At 39.5% G+C, this 27,712-nt stretch overlaps 1 protein-coding gene across 1 annotated transcript; it reads right to left on the reverse strand.

The window, feature by feature from the left end:
- Nucleotides 1–12,475: 12,475 nt before the first annotated feature.
- CCNG2 (cyclin G2) lies at nt 12,476–19,789 on the reverse strand. Its single transcript, XM_006885297.1, has 7 exons — nt 19,652–19,789; nt 17,959–18,096; nt 16,048–16,298; nt 15,759–15,837; nt 15,571–15,669; nt 14,214–14,419; nt 12,476–13,480 (listed from the first exon to the last, which is right to left on the reverse strand). Exons 1-7 carry the CDS (start codon nt 19,787–19,789, stop codon nt 13,357–13,359), a joined length of 1,035 nt encoding a protein of 344 aa, XP_006885359.1. The 3' UTR covers nt 12,476–13,356.
- Nucleotides 19,790–27,712: the final 7,923 nt, after the last annotated feature.

The following is a 27,712-nucleotide window of genomic DNA, read 5'->3' on the forward strand; positions in this document are numbered from 1 at the left end:
CTTACTGGATCTTAAATTAGTAGCACTTGTGTTTCTTATTAACTCTAGAGTTTATTTAAATCCTTAGTTTCTTCATATGTAAAATGGAATAATAGCAGTATTTGTCTAGTAGCATTATGGTGCAGATTAAAAATTCATGTAAGATGCCTGGAACATAATAAGTAACCTATAAAAATACTTTCCCTAGAAATAGCAAGTGAAGTAGGAGGAAGAGTGTGGGCCAGATACTGTGCTGGGGATTCAATAATGAACAAGAAAGACAAATAATTCATGCCTTCTAGGCAAATAAGGTAAGCTGACAAAGGAGCCAGCCAGCCAGCCAGATATTAACTACTCAAAACACACACATACACAATGTGAACTGAAGGAATGTATGAAACACAATGTGCATGAGTGAAACACAGCATATATAAATTTTGTATGAAAATCAATATATGATAAAATTGTGTTTAATAAAAGCCCAAACTCTGCTAGCTGGTTGATTCTGACTCATAAGTGCCCTTCATTTGTCTTCTGAGGCCATGAATGTTTTAGAAAGGACACTATCCATTTTTCTATTGGGAAGTTGCTGATGGATTTAAAATGTCAGAGGCATGCATCCTTCTGGTTAACAGCAAAACGTTTTACAGACTATGCCACTAGACTCACTCCCATCTATTCTAATTCACAGCACTCCTCCATTAGGTTCCTGAGGATTGCCTACTTTCTCCCACAGAGGTACTGGTTGATTCTATATACTGAAGACATGTATCCTTTAAAGTAACAATACAACATGGTATGGGCTATACCACCAGAGATTTTGTTAGCGGCCGCATGTGTATGCACACATACAGCACTGATAAGAAAAAAAAACATCAAGGAGTTCCACAATATTAAAATATGTTATTGTTTTTAAGGGTCATTGAGTTGGTTCAACTCATAGCAACTTTATGTACAATAGAACAAAATGCTGCCAGATCCAGGGTCATCATTATGATTGTTTCTATGTCAGAGATCTTCATTGCAGGCATTGGGTCAATCAATAGCAGTGAGGGTCTTCCTCTCTCTCACAGATTCTTTACTCAACCAAGCATAACATCTTTCTCCAGGGATTGGTTCACTTTAATAGTATGTCCAAAGGACCTGAGACAATGTCTCACCATCCTTGCTTTTCAGGAGCATTCTGTCTTGTCCTTTTTCAAAGAAAGATTTGTTTGTTTTTTTGACAGTCACTGGTATTTTCCACATTCCTTGCCAGTATCTTAATTTAAAGGCATCAACTCTTCTTTGGTCTTCTTTAATCACTGTCCTCTTTCTTAGACAGATGAGGTGATTGAAAATACAACAGCTTGGATCTGGTGCACATTTGTCCTCAAAGTGACTTGACTTCTTGATTGCTGCTTCCGTGGGCATATTGAGGTGAGATCCATTCTTAAGATAGAGTCTTTGATCTTCTCTAGCAAGCATGTCTATCCATGAAGAGTGCAAAAGGTTGTTACAGAAACAGAAGAGAAAGACAGACCAAATTGGATCACAGAAGAGATTCTAAAAAGTCAAGAAACCAAAACAGAGAGACACAGAAGGAAAGATTTCAAAGAGCAACTGGAAAAAACAAAGATTCTGATGGAGTATGCAAAGAACTAAAAGTTGGAGAATAAAAAGGGAAGACTTCCCTCAAGTTGAAAGAACTGAAAAACAAATTCAAGCCTCCAGTTTCAAAACTGAGAGATTCTACAGGCAAAATCTTTAATGTTCCAGAAAGTATCAAAAGACAATGGAAGGACTACACAGAGTCACTGTGCCAAAAGGAATTGGTTGACGCTGAAAAATTGAAGGAAGTACCAAATTTAAGGAAGGAACAAGAGCCAATGATAGTGAATGAAGAAGTAGAAGCTACACTGAAGATACTGGTAAAAAAATAAGGGGTCAAAAATCAATTACATAGCAATTGACATGTTTCAACTAACAGACACCACCCTGGATTTGCTCATCGGTTTATGCCAGGAAATTTGGAAAGTAGCTTCTTGGCTGACTGACTAGAAGAGATCCATATTTGTCCTCATTCTGAAGAGATGTGATCCAATAGAATGTGAAAATTATTGAACAATATCATTAATATTATAGCACTGAAGATCATAAAAAAATGGCTAGAATTACACATTGAGAGAGAACTGCCAGAAGTTCAAACTGGGTTTAGAAGAGGCTGTGATACCAGGGATATCATTGCTGGAGTCAGATGGATCCTGGCTGAAAGCAGAGAATAGCAGAAAATGTATATTTATGTATTATTGACTATGCAAAGGCATCTAACTGTGTGAATCATAACAAACTATGGCTAACATGGAGAATAATGGGAATCCCAGAACATTTATTTATACTTTTGTGAAAACCTATACCTAGAACAAGAAGCTGTTGTCTGAACAGAGCAAGGGAATGCTGAAAGATTTAAAATCAGAAAAGCATTCATCAGGTTGCATCCTTTCTCCTTACGTATTCAGTCTGTATGCTGAGTAAATGATTTGAGAAGCTGAACTCTATGAAGAAGAAAGTGGCAACAGGATCAGAGGAAGACTCATCAATTCATGACACAATCTTGCTTGCTAAAAGTGAGGAAGGCTTGACATGCTTGCTCATCAAGGACTACAGCCTTCACTATGGATTGCATTTCAACCCCAAGAAAACAAAAATCTTCACCACTGGGCCAATAAGCAACATTATCATAGATGGATGAAAGATTGAAATTGTCAATGATTTCATCTTACTTAGATCCACAATCAACGCCTGTGATACTAGCAATTGGGAAATCAGAAGACATGTTGCACTGGACTACTTTTTTTGTCAGGGATCTCATCCAAATACTGAGGACTGACAATGTCAGCATGAAAACTAAAATACTCCCAATTTAGGCCATAGTCTTTTCAGTCACTAGCTATGCATCTGAGAGCTGTACAATAACTAAGGCTGATGCCTTTGAGCTGTGATGTTGGAGAAGAGTACTGAATATATCCAAAGGACTACTAAAAGAGCACTGATGTGTTCTGGAGAAAGTGCAGCCAGAAATGCTCCTTGGAGGTAAAGATAACAAAGCCTTGTCTCGCATATTTTAGGAAAGGCTATTCCTTGGAGAGGAACATCTCACATAGAAAGGTAGAGAGTCAGGGAAAGAGACAAAGTCCTCAACAAGATGCACCGACATACCAACTGCAGCAAGAGGATTAAGTGTGTCAGAGGTGATGAAGATGGCAGAGGAGAGGACAAGGTTCAGATCTGTTATTCATAGGGGTGATATGAGTTGTACTCAACTCGATGGCACCTAACAACAGTAAACACTTCAAGTCCTCTTCACTTTTAGCAAGCAAGGGTGTGCCGTCTGCTTCAGTTAATGATTTTTCCTTTAATTCTGATGTCGCTATTTTCTAAGATTATTGCTAAGCATACAGATTGAATAAATATGGTGAAAGGGTACAATCTTGACAAAGTTTTACTCATATTTTTAATTGTGATTTTAGTGAAAATTCGAAGAAAAGATGGGTTTTCATTTTTCATTGATAAACCTTTTCCAATTCACTTTGTAATGCATGTCTTTTTCCAGATTTTGAATTGCCATAGACACAATGTCTAATCATCCATTCCCTTCAGATAGTCTCTTCTTCTCCTATTCCAGTGTAGTGTTCATCATTTATCCATTCTTTTCCTGTTCTCCTGTGTCCATACTATTTTGATAACAATGGTCCTTACGTAATATTTGTCCTTTTATGACTGAGATATTTAACTCATCCATATTGTACAGTGTTTTACAATTTCACTGTTTTTTTCAGTGCTGTATAATAATCCATTTTGTGGATATACTATAGTTTTTCTACTCATTTGTTTATTGCAGAATTATTAACAGTAGCAAAGAGATGGACACAGCCCAAGTGTCCATCAACAAACAAATGGAGAAAAGCTGTCACATACCCATTCTTCAATTTAAATCATGTTCTATTCAAACAACTACCTCTTGATATATGTACAAATTGCACATGAGTGTAATTAATCTGGAATTCTCATTGTGTATAATATTATCCATAACTTATTATGAACTACACAATTAAAAGAGCAACAATGTTAAAGATTGTTGTTGTTAAGTGCCATTGAGTCACTTGCAACTCATAGCGACCCTATGTCCAACAGCCCTAAACTGTGCTCTATTCCTTGCCAATCTTGTCTCTGACAGACCTATCCCCATTACCCCAGTCACTGTCTCAATCCATCTCATCAAAGGTCTTCCTCTCCTGCTCTGTCCATCCATGAGGTCCCTCTCCAAGGACTAATCCTTCTTTGCAATATGTCCAAAGTATGTCAGACAAAGCTTCAGAATCCTTGTGTCCAAGAAGCAGCCGGCTTCACCTCTCCAGGACGAACTTGTTTGTTCTCCTAGTAGTCCATGGTATATTCAATACTCTTCTCCGGCACAAAAGCTCAAAGGCATCAACTCTCCTTCTATCATCCCTAATCATTGTCCAGCTCTCTGCTGCATAGCAATTAATTGCAAAGACCATGGCCTATATCAAGTGCACCTTAGTCTCCAGAATGACATCGTTGCTCCTCAGAACCTTGGAGAGGTCTCTGACAGCAGACTTTACCAATACAATTAGTCTTTTAATTTCCTGGCTGCTAGTACCAAGAGTGTTGATTGTAGAGCCAAGCAAACTGAAGCTGTCAACAATCTCAATCTCTTCGTCATCCATCATGATGCTGCCAATAGGCCCAGTGGTGAGACTCTTTGTTTTCTTGATGTTAAACTTCAATCCGTGTTAAAGGCTGCAGTCCTTGGCGCTCCGCAGCAAGCACTTCAGGTTCTCAGTTTCTGCAAGCAGAATTGTGTCATCTGCATAATGCAGATTGTTGATGAGTTTCCCTCCAATCCTGATGCCACATTTCACCTCATAGAGCCAAGCCTCCCAGATAATCTGTTCCGCATTCAGATTGAAAAGATATGGAAATAGGACACATCCTTGACACACACCCTTCCAATTTTGAACCATGCAGTGTTTCCTTGCTCTGTTCTGATGACTGCCTCCTGGTCCAAGTATAAGTTTAAAGATTAAGGTGCATCTAATTCAAGTCAAGAGAGCGAAGTTGTTGTGTACCACTGAATCAGAACTGACACTTAGCTTGACCCTCCAATTCAGAGGCAGTCAATTAATTGCACAGGAGGAGACTGCCCATCCTTCTCCCGCAGAGCAGCTGGTAGATTCAAACTGCATGCCTTTGGGATTGCAGTACACTTGTTGCAGAAGGTTAAGGACTGTAGTCTTCAATATGGATTTAAGCTCAACATAAAAAAAAACAACAAACAAACCAAAAAACAAAGACTCTCATCACTGGGCCAACTGGTAGCATCAGGATAGTCGGAGAAGAGATTGAGGTTGTTAACAATTACAGCTTTCTCAGCTCCACAATCAACACTTTTGGCACCAGCATCCAGGAAATCAAAAGACGAATTGCACTGGGAAAATCTGTCAATGACCTCTCCAGACTACTGAGAAGAAACGAAGTCTGTCTAGAGACTAAGGTGTGCCTGATCCAGGCCACGGACTTTGCAATTAGTTGTTATGCATCAGAGAGCTAGACAATGACAAAAAGAATGACAAAAAGGATGACAAAAGAAGAATTGATGCCTTTGAGTTGTGGTGCTGGAGAAAAGTCTTGAACATACCATGGACTGTCAAGAAAACAAATAAATCTGTCTTGGAGAGAGTGAAAACTGGTTTCTCCTTGGAAGCTAGGATGTTGAGGATCTGTCTCACACATTTTGGGCACATGGCCAGGAGGAACCAGTCCTTGGAGAAGGAAATCATGCTTGGAAGGGTGGAGGGACAGCACAGGAGAGGAAGATTGCTGATGAGATGGATTGACAGTCACTAGAGCAATGGGGGTAGGTGTTTTAAGAATCAGTGAACTTGACTCAGGACAGGGCAGGCTACAGAGCAGTTGTACATAGGGTTGCTATGAGTCACAGCTTACTTGACAGCACATAACAACAACAATTCAAGTCATGGTCTTTTCAGTTACTTGTTATGCATCTAAAAGCTGGACAATGACTAAGATGACCTTTGAGTTTTGGTGTTGGAGAAGAGAACAGAATATGCCATGGACTGGCAAAAAAACAAACAAGTATGTCTTGGAAAAAGTGAAACTAGGATGCTATTGGAGGTCATGATGGTGGAGTTTCACCTCACATATTTTGGGCATGTGGCTGTGAGCCCAGTCTTTGGAGAAGGGCATCATACCTGGAAAGGTGGAGGAGTGTGAGTGAGGAAGTGCAAGACCCTCAACAAGATGAATTGACACAGTGACTTTAACAACTGGCTCAAGTATGTTAGAGATGATCAAGATGGCACAGGATAGAGCAAGTTTCAGACCACTGTTCATGGGATCGCTATAAGTCATACTCTGCTGGAGGACACCTATAAGAACACAAACAATGCCTTTGCCTAATCAATAAATCACAGATAAACCTCTCTCTGGTATTCCTTACCATTATTTTATTTGACTCATAGTGTGTTTTGTTGAATTTTGTATCCCAAACACTTTATGTGTAGTGCCTGGCACATTGTTATGTGCTATCAAGTCAGAGCCAACTCATAGCTGGCCTTCCAGTGGGCTTTTAGAGGCAGCCTTCCAGTGGGCTTTTAGAGGCAGTAAATCACACAGTAGATTGGCCATCCTTCTTCCACAGAGCAGCCTATGGATTAGAATCTCTTGCTTTTGAGATAGCAGTGCAGTTTTTCTTACACTAGGCCATCGGAGCTCCGCACATGGCATACTAGGGGCTTTCAAGTATTCAGTAAATAAATAAATGAGTTAGTAATGAAGTGATTTAACAGGAATTTGGTAGCTGAGAATGACAGAAAAAATGTCCCAGGCAAATGAAGCAAGGTACATGAAGTCACTGAAATGAACAAAAGCATGGTGAGTAGGAGGAGCTGATATGCAGTTTGGTTGCAAAGTACGTGATTATGGATGCCATGAGAGATGAGGCTAGACCTAACTGCAGACTAACTCAAATAAGATCTTATATCCAGTAGTAAGGAGTTTGAACTTGATGGTAAGGAGCAATGTGAAATCTTTAAGGTTTTTTTAAGTAAGGAAAGAATATATATTTAATGAAAATTCATTCTATATTCTATTACTAAATAATTAATTTTAAGGAAACATATAGAAACTACTGTGGAGCCAAAAAAACTAGACAGGAAATTAAAAGAAGTATTGTGATAGGAAAGTCTACTGTTAGAGACCTCTGCAAAGTACTGAAGAGCAATGATGTCACTCTGAAGACTAAGGTGTGCCTGATACAGGCCATGGTCTTTGCAATCACTTGCTATGCATCAGAGAGCTGGACAATGACTAGGGATGATAGAAGGACAATTGATGCCTTTGAGCTGTGGTGCTGGAGAAGAGTACTGAATATTCCATGGACTGTTAAGAGAACGAGCAGGTTCATCCTGGAAAGGGTTAAGCCAGGCTGCTCCTTGGAGGCAAGGATTCTGAAGCTTCGTCTGACATACTTTGGACATGTTGCAAGGAGGGACCAGTCCTTGGAGAGAGATGTCATGCTTGGGAAGGTGGAGGGACAGCGCAAGAGAGGAAGATCCTCTATGAAATGGATTGGTTCAGTGACTGGGATAATGGAGGTTGGTGTGTCAGAGACAGTGAGATTGGCACAGGACAGAGCAGGGTTTAGGACTCTTATACATAGGGTCGCTATGAATTGTAGGTGACTTGACAGCACATAACAACAACAACATATAGAAACTACATCCTATCTCCATACATTTTCAATCTATATGCAGAACAACAGATCATTCAGGAGGCCAGACTTTATGAGGAAGAACACAGATAATGCAACCTTGTTTGCTGAAACTGAGGAAGACCTGAGGTATTTGCTGTAGAAGGTCAAGGGCTGTAACCTTCAGTATGGATTAAAGCTCAACATCAAGAAAACAAAGATTCTCAACACTAGGCCAATTGACAGCACCATGCTAGACAGAGATGAGATTGAGATAGTTTGCTTGGCTTCACAATCAACACTCTTAGTACCAGCAGTCAGGAAATCAAAAGACTATTGCATTAAGAAAATATGTGGTCAGGGACTTCTCCAGAATGCTTAAGAGCAATGATGTCACTCTAGAGACTAAGGTGTGCCTGAGTAAAGCCACTGTCTTTGCAATTACTTGCTATTCATCAGAGAGCTGGACAATGAATGATAGAAGAAATGTCAATGCCTTGAATTGTGGTGCTGGAGAAGAATATCATAGAACAATAATACATACCATGGACTGCCAAGAAAACAAACAGGTCTGTTCTGGAGAAGGTGAAACCAAGCTGCTCCTTGGAGGCAAGAATTTTGAAGTTTTGTCTCACATACTATGGGCACATGGACAGGAGGTACTGATCCTTGGTAAAGTACATCATGCTTGGAAAGATGGATGGCAGCATAGGAAAGGAAGACCCCAGAAGAGCTGGATTGACACTCTAGCTTGCGTGATGGGGGTATATGTCAGAGACAATGAGATTGGCTCAGGACAGGATAGGGTGCAGAGCTGTTGTACACAGGGTCACTATGAGTCATAAGCATCTCAATGGCATGTAACAGCAAAAAACCATAGATACAGATATTTAGTTGGATATATATTTTTATAGCTCTGGTGGTCTAGTGATAAGGAGTGCACTGCAAATCCACAACCACATGGTTTGAATTCACCAGCTGCTCCTTGAGAGAAAGATAGGCAATCTTCTCTCATGTGATTTACTGTCTCTGAAGGTCCATTGGAGGGTCAGCTGTCAATTCCAGCTCAATGGCACTTAACTCTCTCTCCACACACACACATTGCTGTTATGTAATATAGAGCAAAACCAAGCCATAGCTGACCCTCCAGCAGGTTTTCAAAGGCAGTAAATCACACAAGAGATGTTAATCTTTCTCCACAGGAGAAAGTGGTGGATTCAAAATTCGTGTTTTGGGCTGGCAGCACATATCTTATCATTAAGCCACCAGTTACCTCCCCCCCCCCCACGTTGTTAGGTGTCATCAAATCTAGTATGACTTATAGTGATCCTAAGAATAATAGATCTAAACCCTGTTCTATCTGGTGCCATCCTCATCATCTCTGGCACACTTGAGGCCATTGAGTTACTGAGTCAATCCTTCTCATTGGGGCCTTCTTCTCTTTCTCTAACCCTTTACAAACATGATGATCCTTTCCAAGGAATACCCTCATCCAGCTACATAGCCAAAAGAGAGCAATTTTGGACATCTTTAGCTCAGAGGAGCACTCTGGCTGTACCTTCTCCAAGACTTATCTGTTAGTTCTTTTGGCTGTCTACAGGATAGCTAGTACTCTTCCTCTAGCACCACAACTCAAAGGCATTAATTTTTCTATCATCCTTATTCATTGTACAGTTCTATGATGTATATATAGCGTGAGAAGACCATGGCCTTCAAATTGACATCATTGCTCTTAAGTATCCTGGAGAGGTTCCTGACAACAGATTTGTCCAGTGCAACACGTCTCCTGATTAACTGACTGTTGGTACCAACAGTGGAAAAATAATTAACAGCTCCAGTTCTTTCTCCATCTACCATGAAATTTGCCTGTTGATCCTGTGGTAAGAGGAGATCTCGAAGGGTTTTAACTATCTGCAATCTCCCTAGAAATAACTACCATTTGACTATATAAAGAAATCTCCATTCTCTATTGTTTATCAAACTACCTTGAAATTTAGCAGCTTAAAATGTTACTTCTCACAATTCTGTAGGTTGACTGTGATAATTGGATGGTCCTTCTGTGCTGTGGTATAGACAAAGACATTCATATGGCTGCATTCAGCTTGCAGTTTGGAGTCTGGAATCCAAGATGGTTTCTCAAGTGCCTCCCTCCACATGGCCTCTCATCTTTCAGTAATCCAGTCCAAGCTTCTCAGATGGTGGCTGACTTCCAAGATGGTGAAAGAGAAGATGCCAGTTCTCCTCAGCTATAGACTTGGTATATACTAAGCTTCTCTCACACTTTATTAGGCAAAACCAGGCATAAGGTCAACTCATATTCAAGAGGGGGAAACTGTGCCTCTTAGTGGGAAGAGCAGCATGAATGCACAAGGATGGAAACTCATCGGCTGCTATACTGAGAAAGTATCCACCACACAATCTGGTTTATTAAACACACAAGGACATGAGTTATCAATTGCATCTAGTACAAAACACTGAAAACTTGGCTTGATCTCAGTGGTTAAAAAAGACCAATGCAAAGTGTACCCTGGCTGCACTTCCAAGACAGACTTGTGGTTTTGGTAGTCTATGTATGGGATATTCAGGACTCTTCGTTGAGTAAAACTGACCCACAGGGTTTCCAAGGTTGCAATCTTTATGGTGTTGTCAGTTTTATCCCATGGAGTGGCTGACTTGTTAGCATTTAAACACTTTGCCACTGTGCCACCAGGTCTTATTACAGAGAAATGAAGGTGCTCAATGCCCAGCCGCTTCATTTCTTCTGTCACAGCTTTAGTTCAGTCCTTTATTATTCTTTTTGGATTTTTTCCCAGGGCCCCTCATTGTTCTGTTACAAATCTCCATTTGCCCTTGTCAATCTTCTTCACAGCTGCCACTTACTTTTCTTAACATATTTTCTAGCTCCAGGAGATGAGAAGAAAAAGACAAGCATCTTACTTATATATGGATAGGTCTTTGAGACGTCTTACATATGTCATGAGTCATGACACAGATTTTACGCTGATTAAATGGAACTTATTAGACAACTTTTTAGGAGAGACATAGTCAAGTGTATGTTTTAAAAGGTATCCAAGCGCCAGAGGGATATCAGGACCAACCTTGGATGAAGGTTGAGATTGCCAAATAAAATATTGCTTAATTCTAACTCTACCAAGAAGAGTGCAGGTCTGAACCAAGCCAGTGGCAGAAAAGAGAGAGTAAAGATACATACATGGCTAAATGGAAGTATACAACTGAGGTTGGTAACTGCACACAGAAGAGAAAGTTATCACTTAAGTTTCCAACTTGAGTAAAAAATCCTGTCTACTGATAGAAATACATTTAGAAAAAGTTGAAAAGTGATTAGAAAGGTCCAAGTCGAGACTTATAAATAAACAGGTTGGAGCTCAGTAAAGAGGTCAAGACTAAATATACTGATAACCAGGAGGAGGAACAGATAAAGCCCTATGTGGCCGCATTTAACATCAAAGAGCATCTTGAGGGGGAAAGAAAGCAGTAAAATCCTAGAGGAAAGTTAAAGAGGATCTTCAAAGATTCAGTATGTCACTAACAATGAAGACATCTTAACAATCAGTAATATGAAAACATTTTATTATCTACTTTTACAAAGATTATATAAGAGGGCAGGTCATTTATGAGCAGATTCCCCATTGGACAGAGTATGAAAAACATACCTCACTCTCTAAGGAAAAAGATTTTATTTTTAAAAAAAATTCCAGTTATTACTGCTTTTCTAGCCAACTAAATAAAGGTCATAAAATCATACCAGATAGGGAATGGATTCTCACCCCTAAAAAACAAAAATTATGACTACTTATAAAAGAAGCCTGAATCTTGAGGGGGGAAAATTACAGGAGCCAAATGTGGCAGGGCCCTGTCTCGTAGGCGTGGTGCTAAGGATGACACAGCTAATGCTCCCAGGGTTTATTCACTTGTGTTTAGTAATTCAACATTTTAATTTACTTTGGCTCATCTACAGAAAGACTGTACTGATGTGCCAACCTGAGCATGCATTCTGACCTACTTGATACTTGCTCTTCCTATATATAAACAGACATTCACGTTAATACACTAGTCTCTGTGCATTTGCTTAACATAAGTTCAACCCAGAGAGGTCAAGCTCCAACTGACAGATTTTCTTTTCATACTCTGTAAATTCATGAGTAAATATTACTAAAAAGGACTCTGGTAGGTAGCCAGTTAGAGCATACTTTGGAGGCACATCATTCTCAAGCTTTCCCACAGAAATTTATTTTCTTAACCCAAAGTTAAAAAATTAAGGCACAAACAAGTAACATAATTTATTACTATTTTTATTCTGAGTTATAATCTGTATCACTTCAAGAACTCCATTTCAGAACATTCCATGAATGTTGACTTACCAGTAAAAAAAGAAAAAAAAGCAAGTTGTCAATGTATGATTTATAATAAGGAATACACAATAAATTATATTTACATGCAATGACTACACTATCACACACACAAGATAAAAAAATACAGTATTTTATATACATGTTTAAAGATTTACATTTTTATATACATTTCATAAAGTTAAAAAATTCTCTGTACAACATCTAAAGTGTACAGAGCATATATCCCCATTCTTATGGATGAATAACCACACAGATAGGCTTAAAACTAGCACACTACAAGCACTTTTTTCCCTTAGGTCATAATCAATCTTGGCACCCATTCACTAATACCATTTCTGAAACATAAATTACAAAAAGAAGTAAAATGCAATCATGCAGACATTCTTTTAATACAAGAAAATCAGATAAGATATTCTACAACATTTATCAATGCCATAGTTACCTAGTTCTGTTCCACCTCCCGTACTGCTTTTGTACAGGCGCATGCAAAACTAGCAGATTATGGATTGTTTTAATAAGACATCAAAATAATACTATAGTCTGACAATACTAAAGCATTAGGAATGCAAATATCTAAGAGCCTGTCAATGATTCTGCTTTAGCAGAAACCTCAATGAAGGCATTATATACTAAAATTCACAGAAATGTAGATACTATCATTTCTAAATTCATATGATCTGCAACAGATTAGTACACTGATAATTTAAAAAGCAAACCAACAAAAAGGTGTTTGACATCTGTTATGAGCATATTCTCTGTTCCGAAAATGGGGCTGGGGAAAGATCTAAGATAAACCTTAAAGGATTATCCATTGTCCCTGCTAAGGAAGCATTTGCACACTCCCAATCTGTTTAAATAAAGATACCTGAAGGCTTTATAAAAAGTTCAAGATAACCTACATTATGCATCTTTAAAAATCTTCATGAAAAGTAGTAAATTGAAGGTAACCGCCCTTTCCCTCCACCCCCAAGTAGCTAAAGATCAACAGGAAAATAAAGTGCCAATGTTTCAATATTTTCCATTTTTAAGAGGCACTAATCCACTTGATGGTTTAGGATTAAATATGAAAATAGGACAGATCTGATCTGAAGAATAATAAATAGAAGGTAGGTGTTCTAGTCTATGCAATTCCTGACTAGATGGGGGCTGGACCAGAAAATGACCTACTCCCCCATTTATTGCTTTGAAACCTGTATAAATACTTTGAATTCTGACACACAAGTAAGACTTCTAAGATGGAAAGCACAGTGCCTGCGCCACTTTGAAGTTGAAAAAGAAGGTGCAGTCTTGATCACTGGACGGAGAGCTGCTCAGACTCTCTTCTCCACAACTCATGTCTTCACAGGAGTCCTCACTGTAGTCAGACAGACAGACAGAAGAGGACTCCGTTACTTCATGTACACTTGGATGTTTTACAGACAAGACATAATTCCTATGAGAGTCTGTAGTCTCCATTTTTATTTTCAAAGCTTAAGCTTTACACAGAGAAACCTTAAGAGACATGAAAATTTAACCTCTAATCTTTATCCGTATCTGGTTTTACCTAGTACAAACCAATCTTGGTAAATTATCCCCTTTATAGGCAACACTAATTAAATTAAAAAACAGAAATTTCTAACAAAACCATAAGAACATCTAAAGTCAGTCCCATTAATGGTGGTGGTTTCTTTTTATTTTCCAGCCAACTCTCCTCAGTCTCTCTTCACTGCACCACATCAGGAAATATGCTTGAGCAAAACAGATATCATGAGGATGGTGCAGGAGAGGGAAAGATTCAGGCCTGCTGTTCATAAGGTCATTTCGAGTCATAGCCGATTACAGGACATATAACAATAACATTTCAAAGCCAAAGTGCTATTTCAGTTTTCTTACCTAAACTCTATTTCAAACAAAAGAGATAAGGAAGATGGAAAACAAAAAAATCTACTTTAATAAAGCTATTTATTTTTTGTTTTCCCACCTGAGAAGATGAGAGTATTAAAGTAGGGGCTTTCTCTGATGCTTTAACTTTTATTGTATGGTTCTATTTGGGAGATCAAATCTTTAACAAGTGTGGGGAAGCCTAACTGGTCAAAGAACCGACTTACCTTTCACTTTCATCAAAACAACCCCCTTCTGGTATTGTTGGCAACTCAGGAACACTATAGTAGCTGTTATGGAGGTTCTGGGCTGTGCGCCTTGAAACTATCCAAACCAGTTTCTTGTGATCCGGTTTGCAACATTCAGGAGAAGAATATTCAACTAAGCATTTAGAAACCAACTCCTTCCAGTAAAAGAACTCGGCGTCATTAACCTGAAAATCAGTGTTTTAATAAAGAGGTTATGGCAATGATTTCCAAACCTTGATGCATATTGGAATCACTCAAAGACCTCACAAAATACCAATGTCTGAAAATCACACATAAATAATGTTGCTTTTAAGGCACAGACCAGATTTTTTTTTAACAGCAATTCTGTGTGATGGAGCAAAACTGCCTCTTATTTTTTTTAGGCTCATACAGAATATCATCAGTTCTTTCTCCAACCACCAACCCTTCAGTAAGCACCTAAAGCATTATACAACCACCAGGGACCTTACACTGCTTTAATTAACATGGGGTGCAATATTTCCATCATTTTTTTTTAAAGCTCCCTAGGTACACATCCAAAATTTGGAGACCACTAGAAAGGTTTGCCTTTCTTAGAATATACACTGACTTGAAAACATGCTAGATCTGGTAATAAATCAACTATCCCATCCACTCTTTAATAATCTCAACCCAAAGATATTTAAAGTAGTAAATCATTATTTAGATTATGTACATGCACATATATTATGACATTATATATATATATGATAATAGAGAAGTCAGCAAGATGAGAGAAACGGAATTGCCACAAAGAGCATTGTTCCTCTAACACCTTACTGGGCAGTATCCCATTTTACTTCAAGGAACCAATTTTCTCCCAAATGTGTTTCCAGATAACTATATGATAAAAGCTTAAATGAAAGCTAGAAAAGGTCATGTGTAAGGAAAAATGTTATGTACTGTCAAGGCAAAACTGGCTCATGGCTGGCATTTTAGCAAGTTTTCTGAGATAGTAAATCACTTGAGATTGCCCATCTTTCTCCTGCAGAGCAGATGGGGCATTCAAACTGTGTGCCCTTGGGTTGGCAGTGCAACTTTTTACCACTAAGCCACTAGAGCTCCCAAGGACGGAAAAATGTAGACAGCATGGCAAAAGTAGCAGGAATGGTCATGTGAAGAAAACTAATTAAAGTGACCAAATTTACTCTCAATTTAGTCTGCATTTTAAGAACTTAAATACTTAAGGAAAAAACAGAGTACCATCATTAAAAGTACCCAGAAAGTATTACTTAATGTTTATATAATCATACACATCAAAAAAAACATTAGGAGGGAAATTTTTCTTAAAAAACAAGGACCAAAAATATTTATTTACCTTGGAATGTTTTTTAACAAGTAGGAGTATTTCTAATAATTCAATGGACTTCAATGTTTCCACTTCCAGATTGAGAAGGCACAAAGCTAATACAGATGGCTACAAAAATAAAAGACAAAAGGATGAAAAAATTTTTTTCTAAATTCAAAATAAAAACTGAGATACATGTAAGCAACAAATTAACTTACTTTTGCTTTAGAAAACACAAGTCGGCAGTTGCAAGCTTTCAGTTGAGCTTCTAGCTTATCAAGACTTGGTATTTCTTTTCTGAAAAAAAAAAAAAAAGACAAAATAATTTATCAAATATAATAGCTTTAAAAGACAAAATACCAAATGTAAATAACCAAAGATTTTTAACAACTTGATATACCAAAGACTAAAACTGAAAATTTCTAGAATGTAAAAATAGAAATGTCATTGAAATTTATAGCTATTCTAATGCTCCAAATATAAAACTTTATTTTTAACTCCACTGACCTTTCTGAAGGATGACAAAATACAATAGTGTGGTATAAGTGCAAAAAGTTTAAGGCAGTAGTAGCTTCCAAATCATAGTGCAATTTTTCAGAAATTATTTTTTCCATCCGTTTTATGTCAGAGGCAGTACATTTACATTGACTAATCCGGATTACATCATGAGTGGATGGAATATTGCATTCTTCTTCAACTATTCTAGCAGCCAGTAAAAAACAACATACTCCAATACAAGACAAATGTTTAGGCTTCACCTGAAAAACAAAAAAAAGGAGTCTTAACATTTCAGTTCCTTTGTTCAGGGTTACTAGGAGTCAAAGTCAACTCGATGACACCTAACAACTTAAAGGAATACCGTAGTATTACTGTCTCTACTCTGACAATAGAAGCTTCCCACACAAGCAGCTGCCTTAATCCACAGTTCCACTCCATCATGTTTACATTTCAGATCTTCTTAAACTTTAAAAAAAAGTGTATTGGAGGTATTATTCAGAATAGGTTCAAAGGCTAGATTTCCAACACTGTTATACTTTATATTGCAGATTATGAAACTTAAATAGTAAAAAATACTAACATTGTTTCCTACTTGTTTGGCTATAAAATTGTTTCTTATCTTTTCATGTGAACATTCTTTAAGAATCATCTCATACTTGCCCAGAGAAATATTGTATCAGTTGTATAAGGGGGCCATATGCAAAGCTGCCACAGACAGATGGCTGCCCTTTTCAGTGCCCTGAAAACTGACCCAACAGCTGAAAGCAATGCTATTGGCAGAAGAATCCTATTATCTCACAGTTGCTGGTCATAGTTAATAAGGCTTTGGTTTAGGCTTTGAAAGACTTTTTGCAGGGGAGGCAGTGGTACCTTTAGCATATGGCAATACTTCCATTTATCAAATTTCAGCATTAAGAACACCTAGGCTCCAACAGAAATATCATTGTACCAAATAAACACATAGAAGTCTTAAGTTAAGGTGTGTATATATGTATGAACAAACTATGGTCCTAGAGAGTTGCACTGCCGACCCAAAGATTAAACCTCTGTGGTGATTCTAATTCTTCAGCAGCTCGAAGGAAAGATGAGCAATCTCCCTTTGTTTGATTTATAGCCTCAAAAAACCAAAAGGAATGTAAGCTTTAAACTACTTCCAACTGGTAACAAGGAGCTGTATCTATCTATCTATCTACATACACACAGATATACATGTGTGTATATATATGTACATATGTCAAGAAATACACACACACACACACACACACACACATTTTCATATCCCCAAATCCACTGTCATCAACTACCTTCTGACTCATAGTGACTATATAGGACAAAGTGAAATGGCCCCATAAGGTTTCCAAGGCTAAAAATCTCTATGAAAGTAGAATGCCCCATCTTTCTACTAAAGATTATAAGCATGCTCTCTCTCACTGCTGTAGAGTCAGACTCAGAGCTAATACTATTGGGTTTCTAAGGCTGTAAACGGCATGACAAAAGATTGTCCATCTTCCTAGTGAAGATCTCCTGGTAGATATAAGCTTAGAGAAGGCTCTACCTTTGGGTTGAGACTGCAGACACAGTAAGCTATCAGAGCTCCTCCCACAGAGCAGGGAATGTCAATCACCAACCTTGAGGTTAGCAGCCTGGAGTTTTAACCACTGCACTAATAGGGCTCCTACATACACATAATACCCAAATTATATTAATCTTCATTTTATCACAGCTTCTAAGTGAAAGGTACAGCAAATCCAGACTTAGGATAAAAGAATACACTTAGTTTTGGAGTCCAGCACTAATTCCAATTTAATATATCACAATTCTAATTTAAACAGTCATGTAATGCATAATACTCAACAGACAAATTAACATTTGAACAGTCAAAGAAAAATGAAGACACATTAAATAAAAATGACTCAATACCTTCATAAGAGCCAAGAATCTGTCCAAAATATTGACAGCCAGGACAAAGGTTTCAGTGCAAGACCCAAAAAAATTTGTTAAACTCCTTAAATCTTCTACTTTGGCATTTCTCAATCTTGGACACAAAGTGTTGTCATTCTGTAATAAAAACCAAGAACTGAAGTTTATTAATTTCTTTGAAACAGACTTGATATTATTACATGCAGACAAGTTGCTTCTGACTCACAGGGACTCCACATACAAGAAAACAAAATACTGCCCAGTCCTGTGGTATCTTTACAATAGTTAAGTGTATCTGAGCCCATTGCTTCAGCCACAGTTAAAACTAAAGACTCAAATAAAATTACTATCTCCCTTAAATTTCAAGAATCTGGGAGGAAAGAATGTTATCATTTAATCAAAACAATACATTTTATTCTCAGATAGATTTATGCATTTCACTTTTTTAAATTAAATTTTATTAGTTTTAATGAACATTTACAGAGATTTTGGGTTTTCATTCATTCATTGTTGCACTGTTTTCTCCACCCTCATCCCCAGTTCGTTCTTCTTTCCCCCCCAATGTCTGTTTTAATTGTCCAATTGCCACAGTGCTTGTCAAAGCCAGTTCTGATTAATCTCCTTTGTCAGTGTGTCCCATGCCATTCCCTATCACTCCTCCCTGAGAGAGACTTTACCCTGATTCATGCATTTCATTTTTTAAAAAATCTATCATTATAGAGTTATAACTACTCCACATACTGTGAACTACTGCCATACATACAGAATTAAAGCAAATAAAAATACAACTCTCGTAAGACGGAGGTGACCAGTTTCTTGGTTTTTTTTTTAGTTTCTTGTTTTTTAATGACTTAAGATCCTATTCAACATTAGGTATTTCATACTGTTGTGTACCATAAAATTAGAACTGACTCATTCATACCTAACCCTCTAGCAGGTTTTCATTCAGAGGCAGTTAATTACAGGGGAGGAGATTGCCCATCCTTCTCCCAAAGAAACAGCTAGTAGATTTGAATTGTTTGCCTTGGGGACTGCAGCACAGCTTTTTACCTCTAGGCCACATGAGCTCAGTATTTCATAGCCAAAGGGTATCCTGAAAATGTACCACTTAATTTCCAGGGAGTCTCCCACCTAGAACACTATGAGTCATCTACACTCTCATTCTAACTAATTCATTCCCATCTAGTTAGAAGCAGCTCATGGCTGACCTGCCAGGGGGGTTAAGGCTGTAAATTGCATGAGAGGAGATTGCTAATTTTTTTCTATGCTGAGTAAATTCGAATCCCCAGAAAGATGCAGTCTTTGGGTTAGCAGCACAACTCCTTACTGATTACACTTCACTAAGAAGAATGGTCCCGTATTACGTTTACCTTAATATTAGGAGAGGGAGCTAGATTAGTAGATTAGTCTGAGGAGTTGCACTGCTAACTTCTTAAAAGACCTTGCCTGTGTGGCAGCTTCAAATCCACCAAGAGTTCCAGAGGAGAAAGATGGGCAATCTCCCAAACGCTGAAAAGATTCTGAAATTAATCCATTACCATTCAAGGGCAATGACTTTGACTTTCCTTTTTGACTCCACTACTAAGAAGCCAAATTTTGGCCTCAAGAAACTGTAGTTTGGGTCTTGAATCAATGGGGGAGGGGTTAAAGCTCCAAACTCTAGTGGCTTGAGTGCTCTTTCCTAGGAACTCACCTCTGGTGTAGCTTCGATCAAGCTCAGCCCTTTTTCTCGAGGTTGAAATCTCTGTTCTTGTTCTAAGTAGAGGTTTAACAATCCAAAGAGCTGGACCCCTTCACGGCCTGCCAAGTCCTCTGTCCCCAAATCCTTCATCTGCAGCAAAGACATTACAAAGAGTATAGCATGGAGAGGGAGAAGGCAGTGGGCAGACGAGGACACCCTGGAGCCAACACCTCCAAATATGGGGGTCCCGGGAGGAGAAGAGGGGACTAGACAGGAAAGCTAAAGCCTAAAGACAGGGAGGTGTGGCAGGGGAGGAGCAGTGGTCACGTCGGCCAGCTAGCGCCGGGTCAGACCAGACAGCCTGGGGCGTTGCACAAGAGGCTGGGCGGCCCTGTCACGACCGTCACGGTCCACCAGAAGCCAAGGCATAAGGGGCTTAAGTTAGCTCGAAGGCTGCACCAGGGGCAGGAACTGCAGTGGTTCTACCAATGGAGACTTTGCACAATAGGGGGCAGGGGAGAGAAAGTCTTGTAACCGAACAAAGAACTGGAGGGAGGAGACTCCAGGGCCACGCCCCTAGTAGAGCCCCAAATAGACGCCCCTCTAGAGAGATTGGAGCCGCTTCCCGATTTGCTTCAGCAGCGTTTATCCCAAACACATCCCGGTGGAGTGTACCCCAGCCAGAAAGCCTCGGGGGGCTGCGGTGGGCTGACGCCTGGGGTGGGGGGTGCCGGGGATCCCGGAACTAAAGTCCAAATCCGCCCCCAGCCCGAACACCACCCAACCGCCCCCAGACCACCCGGTTCTGCAGCCCTGCTGAGCTCGGAGGCTGTCAAGGCAAGAAACACCACTCCAGCAAATCCCATGACAAAATAGGGAGGAGAGGAGCACCAAAGCAGATCACTGCCCCGAGAGCCCATCCATCGACCCCCAACCCCAACTCAGCTCCCCATCACAGGGCACCATTCCCCCGGGGCTGGAGCAGGGGGCAGGACAAAGACAGCTTCCAGAGGTGGAGGGAGTGGGAGGGCAGCACCGGGCACTGAGACAAGCACCATCCCCTCCCCCGCCAGTTGCAACTGCGAACAAAGAAACCCTGTGATCCCTCCGGGATCACTTACCCTGCCCCAGACGACCGGCAGCGGAGATGCTGCGACCCCGAGGGAACTGGGCGCGGCGGGGGCACCGCGGGCCTGCCTCTGAGGTCGAAGCCTCGCCGCCTCAGCTGCGTCCCCAGACCGGCATCCGACTCTTCCCCTCGGTCGCCACCTCTGCCGCCACTGCTGAGGTGGCCTCACAGCCCAGGATTCATTCCGCTGCCGGTGCGCTCACCCTCCTGCTGGAGCGCAGCGCCGGTCCCACAAAATCCGCCTTTCCACCTGCAGCTCCGCTGCCTCCGCAGCCGCTGCCAAACTGGAGGCCGCAGCAAACCTCTTGTTTTTGTTTTGAGTTTTCGACGCCCCCAAGGGGGCGGGGCACGTGACTCCCCGCGGAGGAATCTTTTGCTCCCTCAAGGGACTTTGAAAAATAGTTCCGCCTCTAAACCAATGAATCCAGCTTATTTTATTATCTTCTTGGAGTGTCTTTGTTTTTCTAAGCCTCTTTATCTCTCAGCTCCAGGAAAGGAGTGAAATCAGGGTATCAAATTGATTTGTAGTGCGGAGGAAATGGAGGACTGTTGTTGGGAGGCGGAGGGACATGGTTTCCTGTCGAATCTCTCCTTTTAAAGGTCCCCGATTTGTTTTGTTTTCGCTGATTTGAAAAGTCCGCCCAAAGTACCGGCTCTCTGATTGGCTGCTGGAGGATCTAGTTGACTGCTGGGGCTCTGATTCACCCTCTAATCCGAATTGGCCAACTGCTTTGCCTTTGAGCCTCTGATTGGCTTTCACCATATCCAGCGCTTCTATCTTCCCTGTGGCCCTAGCAACTCTGGGATCTGGATTGCGCATGCCTGGGTGGGCAGATTGAAGGCATTTTTTTAACAGTCCTGGTAGTTTGCTTCATCCTCCTCTCTCCTCCTGATTGCAGCAGAGATGCTACGCTAGTAGGTTCTTAACGCCATGGAGCCAGAAAAGCCAGAAAACCTTTATGACAGCGCTTCCACCACAGAGAAATTTTTCTGCATTCCATCTTTTATTTATTCTTTGGGTCCCTTTTGTGATAACCGGTCATTAAATTTGTAGAGTGGAAAGTGATCCTGAAATATTTGAGTAAATTGCCGTCGTGTTTATTTAAAATTTCTTCAGCAAAAGGAGAATAAAATGAAGAGAATAAGTGCAACAAGATTAGTAGAAAATTGGGGATTGTTGAAGCCGAGTGCTGGGTACAAGGGGCTTTACTTTAAAATCTCCAAAATAAAAACATGTTAAAGCATTGAAAACAATTACCGTTGCACATTAATGAGGGCACATGAATATCTGATCTTTATAATAGCTTGCCTCCAGAGGCTGTAATTGTGCTGCTGTTTAATGAAGATCACCAGAGAGTGATCACTCATAAATAAATCATTTCTTGTTCATTATTAATTGGCATTGTTATAAAGGGCAGATACCTTTCCTGAGGTCGGACAAAAGGCAAACTAGGTCCCTTAGGCAGGAGGAACTTTGACGTGGCTTATTTCAGAGTTGCCTTCTGTTGCGGATAGGGTTGCTATGAGTTGGAGCTACTCAAGAGCACCTTACGACAGACATAAATGCCACTCAGACTTTTAAAACCCTTTTCCTTACTTTCCCCCTCTATATTTTATATTTTATTTTCTTTTATATGTTGTCCTCTATATTTGAAAAACAAGAAATAACACGTTATTCATGCATTCAAATAAAATAATCTCAATTTTTTTTCATTTTCTTTAATATGATTTCTCTTGTTATTTGTACAAGATAGGAAGGCACACATACAGTTTTAGAAGCGGCTTTCTCTTTTTTCCTTGGAAAAGTTGAAGAATCTTAGAACTAGAGTGTGTATGTGAACTGGGACCAGACACAGGAACCTGGAACACAGATAGACCAGGTCTGGGAGCAAAGCTCACAGAATGAACACTCTTTTTTCTAATTGAATGATCTGGAAATTTGAGGCTGAATCTATTTAATTTTCATAATATGATAAAAGGAAAAACTATTAAAAGTATTACTTTATAATGGACATAACCATGCTGGAAAGCTGAATGGATGAAGGTAACTAACTTCAAAAAGAAAGCTAAAATTAGTGTGACAGAGATTGTTCATTGTTCAAATTATAAAGAAGCTTAGTGGACAGAGTACGCAGAAAGTAGCTGGAGGAAGAACACACCTTGTGAGAAAAGTACAGATGTGACCAAAACATGGAGACTTGACACATTTAATTAAAAAAAAAAAAAAAGCAATGGGGCAGTAGTATAAAAGGAATAGAAGATAGAGAATTAATATGTGAAAAAGGAAAAGGAAATGTAAAATTGTATGGTAGAAAATTTTTACAATAAGTTAGAAACAAAAATGAAGAGATCTAGAATTGCCCTTTGTTTAGATCACTAAAAGCTATAACTTGTACAAAGCATGCATTCAGTATGTATATACATTCTTGTATACAATGCAGTATATACAAAATCATATGTAATAATGCATTGTGATAGTGTGTTTTGTGTATCATTTTGTAGGTAGCTTCTTGAATGAGGGAACAGCCCTCCAAAAGCAATGCAAGAACTCTTTGTAAATTGTATTGAATTTCCTGCTCTTTGAATCCCTTTTGAGCATAGGAGAAAAAACTAGTCATCTAATCCACTAAGGCTCTTTATTCACTTTGGTTCAAAGAAAGCAATAATTAAATATATTGGTCCAGTCACATCATCCTCTTTTTGTCCCCTCAAAACTCCTGCTTTTAAAAAATTATGATATTCTGGGGAGAGATTTTTTAGACTCATACAGGCTTTCTCTTTTTTTCTGGATTTATTATTATATTGGTTGTTCTTATGTACTATTGAGTCAGAACTGACTCATAGGTGACCCTCTGGTGTGTTTTCTGGGGCAGTAAATTGCACAGGAGGAGATTGTCCATCTTTCTCTCACAGAACAGTTAATGAATTCCATCTGCTTGCCTTTGGGTTGGCAGTGTAAATAGCTCCTTACACGAGGACGCCAGAGTGTCGTATATCTTTTCATTCTTTCTTTTTTATATGGTAGCCTTTCTTTAGGTTCTTTTTGTCTGTCCTCATCACCATGACTTATTTTGCTGGAGCTGGAATTCTATATTAAAAAGATATTTTCCCCTGAACTAATCAGCCATTACCTGCAGCTACTTTTCAGGCTCTGTAGTTTTCTTCAGGACAACTTGAATAAATGTGATTCGTGTGCACCTTCCAAATAGGGACACCAGAAATCTGGCAGTTCCCAAGAAGGACTTTGTGAGAATTTATTCCAGCACAAGAGACTTAACATCACTCTATAGCACAGTGATGGGGTGTGGTGAGGCTGGGAAATATCCTGCCTCTACCGTCCCCCAATAATTAGCTCTATAATGGTCTAACACGGGACCTTTTGTCTTCAATGAAATCTGAGACTGAAACCAGAAGATGGGAATAGAGAGGGAAGTGAGCAGTGGTGCACCCACACAGAAACAAAGCCTGCATTCAGTGACTCCTGGCCTTGGGAGGGAGTGTCCTTCCAACCTGCTCACACTCAAAACAAGATATGTCAGTTCTCTGATTCCACCTTGAAGAGCAAATAGGGCCTTCTCAAGTGACTGCTGCAGTGCCTGCGCCAACAAATGAATTCAAATGGAACTTCCCTAAACTTGGTAAAACGCTGAAATTTCCAAACTTCCCAGACATTTTTTTTTTCTCTTCAGAAATGACAATTTGGCACAATAGGCACTAACTAGTATTCAAAAACATTTAATGAGTGTTCACTAGATGCTAAGCATGTTACTAAATAACCATCTGATATAGAGTCAGTTCAGACTTATAATGACCTGAGAGGACAAAGTAGAACTGACTAATAGAGTTCCCAGGATTTTAAGGGAGCTCTGCTCTTGTTGTGTGCCATTGAGTCAGAACCGACTCATAGCTGACCCTCCAGTTGGCTTTCAGAGGCTGTAAATCAAACAAGAGGAGATTTCCCATTAGCTAGTGGATTCAAACTGGTGAGCATGTCCAGGGCTACATCTGCCATTTGAAAGATATCATTTGGTATCAATTTCTGGGGTCTTGTTTATTGCCAGTGCCTTTGGTGCAGCTTGAACTTCTTCCTTACCATTGGCTCTTGAGCATATGGTACTTCCTGAAATGTTTCAGAGTCAGCCAAATATTTTTGGTAACTTTATATATTCCCTGCATCTTCTTTTGATGTTTCCTGGATCGTTCAAAATTTTGCTCATAGCATCCTCTAAGCATTGCAACTCTGAAGCGTGAGTTTGTTTTTCAGGTCTTTTAGCATATCAAATGCTAAGTGAACTCTTCCCTTTTTACTCTCCAATTCTAGGTCTCTGCATATTATGTTATAATAGTTTGCTTTCTCTTCCTGAGCTACCTTTTGAAATCTTCTGTTCAGCTCTTTTATTTCAGCATTTTTTCCCTTTGTTTTGGTTTCCGGACACTTCAGGGCAATTTTAAGGGTCTCTTTTGACATGCATTTTGGTTTTTTCTTTCTTTCTCTTCTTCTTCTTTTTTTTTAATTCCATTCATTCATTGTTGTACTTCATGTATTCTTCTTAGTAACCTTTCACCCTCATGGTCCAAGTTCTGTCATCCTGTACATAGGTTATCATATGTCAGAAGCCTACAACAGCAACTAACAACAGTTTTTACCTTAAATGACAAATAATTCCCATTACCCCCCAGACTCAGCTTTCTAATCTGTAAAAGACAAAGCAAATTTTAAAAAGCTACATAGTATATATCTGTTTTGTGGAAGGAGGACAGGCAGTCTCCTCCTGTACAATTTGCTGCCTTTGAAAACCTGCCATGAGGCAGCTATGAGGTAGCTCCAACTTGACAGCACACAACAGTAACAATAACTAACTTACACATAAAGATTAAATACAAATATTGGTGAATACACTTTTCCTATGTCCATCTAAGCTGTTACGATTTTTCCCAATACAATGATTTCAGAGGAGCTCTGAAGCTCTGGAGATATATATATAGATATATATATAGATATATATATAATAAATATAGGTATAGGTATGTGTATAGGTTTAGGTATATGTATATATATATAAAATATGGTACTTGCTGGGCTGATAGCTATAAGATCAGTGGTTTGGATCCACCAATCGAAAGATAAACAGTATCCTGCCGTAAGATTTACAGCCTGGGAACCCAATGGGGTTGTTATCATGAGGCAGATTTGACTGGTACCCCTGCTTTCGTTCTGGTTGACTTTATAAGGGGAACAGCAGGGACAATCTCTAATCCTGTTTTTTAAAAAAGTTGAAGAAAGGCAGATGTAAAGACATGAACTTCTGGGCCAAGATTTAATACTTTAACTGTTATGAAGCCACACACTCCCACTTTCCTCTCCTCCCTGTTTACTGGGCTCCCTGCCTAGGCCATTTTTGGTCACTAAGGATGCCCTGCAGACTTAAACTTCCTGTTAGGACTAACTCCAAATATAGAACCTGCAAAAGAGACAGAAATGCCTGTTTTGTAGGTGGGTGCCAGGGAACAAAACCACACACAGGGAAGTTGTAATAGAACCAAGTGCCATCTTGAAGTGATTTACATTTTTCAAACAATACTTCATCTTTTAATCTGAACCTGGAAGAATGAGATCATTTATGTAGCAAATTAAACTCTCTATCCTTGTAATAAAAAGAGTAAATCAATGAGGCATCACATATGTTCTTTTCTAACTTCCTTATGGGCAAACCATCTCAAATATAAGATTGGCAAGGACAACATTTTATAACTTAATATACAGATGAAATAGTTATTACATTGTTATGTGCTGTTTTGTCACTTGCGACTCACAGCAACCCTATGTACAGCAGCTTTGAACCCTACTCTGTCCTGTGCCAACCTTATTGTCTCTGACGCCCCTACTCTCACTACCCCAGTCACTGAATCAATCAATCCATTTCATTGAGGATCTTCTTCTCCTGCACTTTCCCTCCACCCTTCCAAGCATGACATCCCTGTCCAAGGACTGATCCCTCTTTGCAACATGCCCAAAGTATGTCAGACAGAGCCTCAGAATCCTTGCCTTCAAGGAGCAGCTTGGTTTCTCCAACTCTAGGATGAACCTGTTTGTTCCTTCTTCTAGCATTCCTAGTAATTGTCGCGATTTCTGATACATAGCACGTAATTGTGAAGACCATGAACTGTATCAGGCATATCTTAGTCTCCAAACTGACATCATTGCTTTTCAATATTCTGGAGATGTCCCTGACAGCAGACTTTCCCAATGCAATTCGTGTTTTTATTTCCTGGCTTCTGGTACCAATATTGTTGATTGTGGAGCTAAATAAAGTAAAGCTGTTAGCAATCTTCACCTCTACACCATCCATACTGAGGCTGCCTATTGGCCCAGTAGTAAGAATTTTTGTATTCTTGATGTTGAGCTTCAGTCCACATTGAAGGCTGTATTCCTTGCCTACAGCAAACACTTCAGGTCCTCCTCAGTTTCAGTAAGCAAGGTTGTGTCATCTGCCATAATGCATACAGATTGTTGTTAAGTCTTCCTCCAATCTTGATGCCACATTTCTCCTCACAGAGCCCAGTTTGATTGTGCTTATATGAAACCTATACTTGGACAAGGAGGCAATTGTCAGAACAGAGCAAAGAAACACTGCATGGTTCAAAATCGGAAAGGGTGTACACCAGGGATGTGTCCTAACTCCACACTCTTTCAATCTATATGCAGAACAGAAAAACATAGAATCAATATTATAATTAATGACAAAGCTTATCATACAGTCTTCAGGTGAATTCTTTTTATCTGTGCACAAACTGAGTAGAAAAAAATGGCTAAGTGTTCAACTACTAACAGAAAAGTTGGCAATTCAAATCCCACTAGGGGCACCTGTTTCCAATCTGTTTCCAGAAGATCACAGCTTTGAAAACCTTGTGGGTGGCCTTACTACTCAGCAAATACATGGGAT

This window comes from Elephantulus edwardii, unplaced genomic scaffold, assembly GCF_000299155.1.
Source record: "Elephantulus edwardii isolate Elephantulus edwardi_28Jun2011 unplaced genomic scaffold, EleEdw1.0 scaffold00042, whole genome shotgun sequence".
Taxonomy (NCBI): Eukaryota; Metazoa; Chordata; class Mammalia; order Macroscelidea; family Macroscelididae; genus Elephantulus; species Elephantulus edwardii.